At 50.3% G+C, this 7,384-nt stretch overlaps 1 protein-coding gene across 1 annotated transcript; it reads right to left on the bottom strand.

The window, feature by feature from the left end:
• Positions 1-4,718: 4,718 nt before the first annotated feature.
• On the bottom strand, positions 4,719-5,673 carry LOC139400419 (protein TsetseEP-like; the record flags this gene model as incomplete). Its single annotated transcript, XM_071145321.1, has 2 exons — positions 4,719-5,065; positions 5,157-5,673. Coding segments are annotated over 2 exons (864 nt in total), but the record flags the coding sequence as incomplete, so codon positions are not given.
• Positions 5,674-7,384: the final 1,711 nt, after the last annotated feature.

Genomic DNA, 7,384 nt, shown 5'->3' with positions numbered 1-7,384 from the left:
ACAGATTGGCTGTCCAAACATTGGTTATAAAATGATTGCATCTGAACTCCTAGAGTGTGAGGCTCTCATTTTCTTTTTCAAGGGCCCTCATCATGTAACAGGCCATAGTGTACTCAGCAGCCTGCCTGCTGACTGTGTGCTGTTTACCCCTGGTGCATCTCATTATATCCTGGTTCAATCAGCTTTAGTTAATAGTTTTGCCATTACGAAGTAAACCACTTCCTACCCTTAATAACAGACTGTTGCCTCTACAAGGTAAGCCATAAACACAACCAGTCAAAAGTATGGACACACTTACTCATTCAAGGGTTTTTCTTTATTTTTTAAAACTATTTTCTACATTGTAGAATAATAATGAGGATGTCAAAACTATGACATAACACATATGGAATCATGTAGTAACCAAAAAAGTGTAAAACAAAATAAAATATATTTGAGATTCGTGATTCTTCAAAGTAGCCACCCTTTGCCTGGATGTCGGATTTGCACACTCTTGGGATTCTCTCAACCAGCTTCATGAGGTAGTCACCTGGAATGCATTTCAATTAACAGGTGTGCCTTTGTTAAAAGTGAATTTGTAAGTGCTATTTGACCAAGAAGGAGAGTGACGGAGTGCTGCATCAGATGACCTGGCCTCCACAATAACCTGACCTCAACCCAATTGAGATGGTTTGGGATGAGTTGGATCGCAGAGTGAAGGAAAAGCCCTACTGCCTCTGATCTGGTGGACTCACTAACCAGGGAACATCCCTGATCATCCCTACTGCCTCTGATCTGGAGGACTCACTAAACACAGATCATCCCTGGTCATCCCTACTGCCTCTGATCTGGTGGACTCACTAAACACAGATCATCCCTGGTCATCCCTACTGCCTCTGATCTGGTGGACTCACTAAACAGAGAACATCCCTGGTCATCCCTATTGCCTCTGATCTGGAGGACTCACTAAACACAGATCATCCCTGGTCATCCCTACTGTCTCTGATCTGGAGGACTCACTAAGCAGAGAACATCCCTGGTCATCCCTGCTGCCTCTGATCTGGAGGACTCACTAACCAGAGAACATCCCTGGTCATCCCTACTGCCTCTGATCTGGAGGACTCACTAAACACAGAACATCCCTGGTCATCCCTACTGTCTCTGATCTGGCGGACTCACTAAACAGAGAACATCCCTGGTCATCCCTACTGCCTCTGATCTGGCGGACTCACTAAACACAAAGGCTTAGTTTGTAAATGATGTCTGAGTGTTGTACTCCTCCCTGATTGGCTCTCATTTAAAACACAGGAGAATGGTGCCGTTTGGTTTGCTTCATTTAAGGAATTTTAAGTGATTGATATTTTTACTTTTGATACTTAAGTATATTTCAAACCAAATACTTTTAGACTTTTACTGAAGTAGTATTTTACTGGGTGTCTTTCACTTTTACTTGAGTCATTTTCTATTAAGGTATCTTTACTTTTATTCAAGTGTGACGATTGGATACGTTTTCCACCACTGTCTCTGTACTCAGACTGATAACATTGATTAATAGTGTGGCAGCCAGGTGATGAACCTTGGATGTTCCTTAGAAAGTAAAGTTTATTAGAGGTCTCATGTTCTCCAGGAAAACATTGTAATTAGTAGTCAAACCAAGTGCTCACCTCTCAACACCTCCTGGCTGTATAGGCAAATGCAAATTTTAACATGCAAATAGACAGGCTCATGAAGTGTGTTTGTATTTAGATGTGTGTGCGTGTGTGTGTGCGTGCAGAGCCTGTATGCACACGTGTGGGTAAGGACTGGGGGGGGGGAGTGTGTGTGTGTGTGTGTGTGTGTGTGTGTGTGTGTGTGTGTGTGTGTGTGTGTGTGTGTGTGTGTGTGTGTGTGTGTGTGTGTGTGTGTGTGTGTGTGTGTGTGTGTGTGTGTGTGTGTGCGGGGGGGGGGGGCTCTATCTGTCTTAGTTTTAAATGTTTTTTTTATTTTAACCTATTACTTAACTTGGGAAGTCTGTTAAGAACAAATTATTATTTAAAATGACGGCCTCTCTCACTGGATGCTTGTGTCTATTCTGGGACCTGCATTCCTGCCCTTATATTGGAGATAGGATGGAGGGAAGGGGGGATCAGGGTTTGGGACAGCTGGACCCTGGAGGGAGGGGTAGGGAGGTCAGGAGGGATGCACACTAGGAGGGAAGTGTGTACAGGTGGTGTAGAGGGCAGCTGCTGATGAAACACTAATGTATAGCCGCTAAAGAGGGTCTTACACTGTGACCCCTGTCCCACGGTGACCCCTGTCACTTTGCTTCAGTACGATAATATCTCCCTCCCTCTCCCTCCCTCTGCCCCTGTCTCTCTCTCTCCATCTCTCTCTCTCTCTCTCTCTCTCTCTCTCTCTCTCTCTCTCTCTCTCTCCTTATCTGGACAAGTGGCCTCTGATTGGCTCTCAGACAGCTGGCTTGCTGTCTGACACACTACACCTCTACCTCCCCTCTGGTCTGAAGGGCCAGTGAGACCAGGGACCATCAAATCACATCACTTCTTGTCACGTCCACATTGTGCAAGGCCCCGCGCTGCTCTTACACCGTGCCCCCTGGGCTGCTCTTACACCCTGCCCCCTGGGCTGCTCTTACACCCTGCCCCCTGGGCTGCTCTTACACACTGCCCCCTGGGCTGCTCTTACACCCTGCCCCCTGGGCTGCTCTTACACCCTGCCCCCTGGGCTTCTCTTACACCCTGCCCCTGGGCTGCCGGGGATGCCGGCCTGTCTCTGTCTGGACCAGCTAAACCCAAGTGACACATTCAACAGAGACATATTCAGCAGTACAAGACACACTACCTAGTTGTGACAGAGAAAATCGCTCATGTAAAATCCTGACCGCCATCCGTTCAGGACACAGAAAAAGGTGTGAGTAAGTTCACTACCGTAGAGGTAGAGATTGTGGGACACGACTCAGCAGATTGCTGGGCTTGAGAGTGACCACTAACTGTCTTAGTTGTTGTCTCAGTCTCTGTGTAAAGCCACTGTTTACACTATACTGTGCAGTGGGCCCAGTCATTGTTAATGGAAGGCCCTTGACAGCAGGTTCTGGGGAAGATGTCAATCAGTCCTCTGCTTAATGAGGCTAATTCACTGCCCAGTAATGAAACAGTTTGATGTCTGCTCATGCTTTCTCTCTAACGATCTACTTAACCTTTTCATTTGGGGATATGTTGTGGTTGTGTGTGATTGATTGAACTGCACTACACTGGAGGACAGGGACAGTTGTAAGGACTATAGGAGGTCACAGTTCCCTGTTCAGAGAGCAAGGGCAGAGGCCTACCTGACCGGTGATGCCTAGGGTTGATAGTTTGGTGGCCTCCCCAGCTGAGGCCCTCTGGTATCAGGGAAGTGGAGTACAGGAGTATGCTGGCCACTCTCCCCTGCATTGGGAGTAAAGTGCAAAGCAGCAAGGATCCAGGCCCTGACGGACTCTGATTGTTTGATCAGGGATGAAGACAGACACTATTGTAACAGATCCTTTTGTCCTCTCGGCCCAGACAGCTTCTCTTCTCTTGCAAAGATTTTTTATTTAAATGACTGACAGTAAACCTGACTGACCTTGCGTCTGTGCTAGAGTTTAATACAGATGCTTTTATCCAAAGTGACTTATTCACGCGTGCATTCATTTTAAGTATGGGTGGCCCCTAGTTTACACTCAATAGGCCCAGTTTAGTGAAAATACCATTTCCATAATATTTTATTCCTACATTGTTTGTTGAGATGCAGTGCCTGATCCTCTGGCTCCTGAGTGGAACAGCGGTCTAAGGCATTGCATCTCAGTGCAAATACTGTCCACTACAGTCCCTGGTTCGAATCCAGGCTGAATCACACCTGGCTGTGATTGATAGTCCCATAGGGCGCCGCATCGTCGGGTGTGGCTGGAGTAGGCTATCATTGTAAATAAGATTATTTTCTTAACTGACTTGCCTAGTTAAATAAAGGTTGAATAAAAACATCCTGACGGTATCTATGACATCATAATTAAAGGGATACTCCGTGGTAATTTCCTCAGTCCTGACTTTACTTTGGAATGTTTTAATCCTCAAAGCGGTTTTATTTCTTAACATTTGAATCTAAAGCCAACTATAATCAATAGCAATTAAGATTATATATTTAATTATTTCCTTCCTTGCCCTCCCATCTTCCCTCTCTATCTTTGTGTGTCTTTGCACAGAACCGCGAGATATAAACAGGGTTTGATTATTTCTCTTCTCCTGAGTTGGGATTTACATTTTTTTGACTTTTTGGGTCAGTGTAGTCTTGCTTAATAGCAGTTTACTGTTGAAACGTCGTTTGTCTTGTTGGGCTTGACAGTCTTGGATGAGATTGCTGAGCCTCTCCTTTGCGGCACGATGGGTTTTAACCGGAACGGTCTTTCAGGAAAGTTCTTTAGGTGGAAATAGGGCAGTGCTGTTAAAGGCATGTCTTGGGCCGGGACATCATTTCTGCTCTTAGGCCGCGACTATAGTCCGGTCTGGGACTGGGTCTGGGTCTGGGTCTAGGACTGGGTCTAGGACTGGGTCTGGGACTGGGTCTGGGACTGGGTCTGGGTCTGGGACTGGGTCTGGGACTGGGTCTAGGACTGGGTCTGCGACTGGGTCTGGGTCTGGGACTGGGTCTGGGTCTAGGACTGGGTCTGGGACTGGGTCTAGGACTGGGTCTGGGTCTGGGTCTGGGACTGGGTCTGGGACTAGGACTGGGTCTGGGTCTGGGACTGGGTCTAGGACTGGGTCTGGGTCTGGGTCTGGGTCTGGGACTGGGTCTGGGACTAGGACTGGGTCTAGGACTGGGTCTGGGACTGGGTCTAGGACTGGGTCTGGGACTGGGTCTAGGACTGGGTCTAGGACTGGGTCTGGGACTGGGTCTAGGACTGGGTCTGGGACTGGGTCTAGGACTGGGTCTGGGACTGGGACTGGGTCTAGGACTGGGTCTAGGACTGGGTCTGGGTCTGGGTCTAGGACTGGGTCTGGGTCTGGGTCTAGGACTGGGTCTGGGACTGGGTCTAGGACTGGGTCTGGGACTGGGTCTAGGACTGGGTCTGGGACTGGGTCTAGGACTGGGTCTAGGACTGGGTCTGGGACTGGGTCTAGGACTGGGTCTAGGACTGGGTCTGGGACTGGGACTGGGTCTAGGACTGGGTCTGGGTCTGGGTCTAGGACTGGGTCTGGGTCTGGGTCTGGGACTGGGGCTGGGTCTAGGACTTGGTCTAGGACTGGGTCTAGGACTGGGTCTGGGACTGGGTCTAGGACTGGGTCTGGGACTGGGTCTAGGACTGGGTCTAGGAATGGGGCTGGGACTGGGACTGGGTCTAGGACTGGGTCTGGGTCTGGGTCTAGGACTGGGTCTGGGTCTGGGTCTGGGACTGGGGCTGGGTCTAGGACTGGGTCTAGGACTGGGTCTAGGACTTGGTCTAGGACTGGGTCTAGGACTGGGTCTAGGACTGGGTCTGGGACTGGGACTGGGTCTAGGACTGGGTCTGGGTCTAGGACTGGGTCTGGGTCTGGGTCTGGGACTGGGGCTGGGACTGGGTCTAGGACTTGGTCTGGGTCTGGGACTGGGTCTGGGACTGGGTCTAGGACTGGGTCTGGGTCTGGGTCTGGGACTGGGTCTGGGACTGGGTCTAGGACTGGGTCTGGGACTGAGTCTGGGACTGGGTCTAGGACTGGGTCTGGGTCTGGGTCTAGGACTGGGTCTGGGTCTGGGACTGGAACTGGGTCTGGGTCTGGGTCTGGGTCTGGGTCTGGGCCTGGGCCTGAGACTGGGTCTGGAACTTGGTCTGGGACTGGGTCTGGGACTTGGTCTGGGACTGGGTCTGAGACTGGGTCTGGGTCTGCGACTGGGACTGCGACTGGGACTGGTACTGGGTCTGAGACTGGGTCTGGAACTGGGTCTGGGACTGGGACTGAGACTGGGCCTGAGACTGGGTCTGGAACTGGGTCTGGGACTGGGTCTGGGTCTGGGACTGGGTCTGGGACTGGGTCTGGGACTGGGTCTGGGTCTGGGACTGGGTCTGGGACTGGGTCTGGGTCTGCGACTGGGACTGGGACTGGGTCTGAGACTGGGTCTGGGTCTGCGACTGGGACTGGGTCTGAGACTGGGTCTGGGTCTGCGACTGGGACTGGGTCTGAGACTGGGTCTGCGTCTGCGTCTGGGACTGATTTTCCTCCCACCATTCACGCTCAGACACAGCAGGGAAGATAGACACAGCAGAGCAGAGGGACACAACAGAGCAGAGGGACACAAAAGAGGGACATAGCAGAGGGACAAGGCAGAGGGACACAACAGAGGGACACAACAGAGCAGAGGGACACAGCAGAGCAGAGGGACACAACAGAGGGACACAGCAGAGCAGAGGGACACAGCAGAGCAGAGGGACACAGCAGAGCAGAGGGACATAGCAGAGGGACACAGCAGAAGGACACAACAGAGGGACACAACAGAGGGACACAACAGAGCAGAGGGGCACAGCAGAGCAGAGGGACACAACAGAGGGACACAACAGAGCAGAGGGACACAGCAGAGGGACACAGCAGAGCAGAGGGATACAACAGAGCAGAGAGACACAGCAGAGGGACACAACAGAGGGACACAACAGAGGGACACAACAGAGAGACACAACAGAGCAGAGGGACACAGCAGAGCAGAGGGACACAGCAGAGCAGAGGGACACAACAGAGCAGAGGGACACAGCAGAGGGACACAGCAGAGCAGAGGGACACAGCAGAGAGACACAGCAGAGCAGAGGGACACAACAGAGCAGAGAGACACAACACAACAGAGGGACACAACAGAGCAGAGGGACACAGCAAAGGGACACAACAGAGGGACACAACAGAGCAGAGGGACACAGCAGAGCAGAGGGACACAGCAGAGGGACACAGCAGAGGGACACAGCAGAGCAGAGGGACACAGCAGAGCAGAGGGACACAGCAGAGCAGAGGGAAGTGATGGATCCACTCAACTCGTAATGAGGATAACAGTAATGAGGACAACAGTAATGAGTACAACAGAAATTAAGATAACAGTAATGAGGATAACAGTAATGAGGATAACAGTAATGAGAATAACAGTAATGAGGACAACAGTAATGAGGACAACAGAAATTAAGATAACAGTAATGAGGACAACAGTAATGAGGATAACAGTAATGAGGACAACAGTAATTAAGATAACAGTAATGAGGACAACAGTAATGAGGATAACAGTAATGAGGATAACAGTAATGAGGATAACAGTAATGAGGACAACAGTAATGAGGACAACAGTAATGAGGACAACAGTAATGAGGACAACAGTAATGAGGATAACAGTAATGAGAATAACAGTAATGAGGACAACAGAAATGAGGACAACAGAAATGAAG

The sequence above is a fragment of the Oncorhynchus clarkii genome, unplaced genomic scaffold (assembly GCF_045791955.1).
Source record: "Oncorhynchus clarkii lewisi isolate Uvic-CL-2024 unplaced genomic scaffold, UVic_Ocla_1.0 unplaced_contig_10699_pilon_pilon, whole genome shotgun sequence".
Taxonomy (NCBI): Eukaryota; Metazoa; Chordata; class Actinopteri; order Salmoniformes; family Salmonidae; genus Oncorhynchus; species Oncorhynchus clarkii.
The sequence above is the reverse complement of the archived record's forward strand: the minus strand, read 5'-3'. Positions and strand labels throughout refer to the sequence as shown.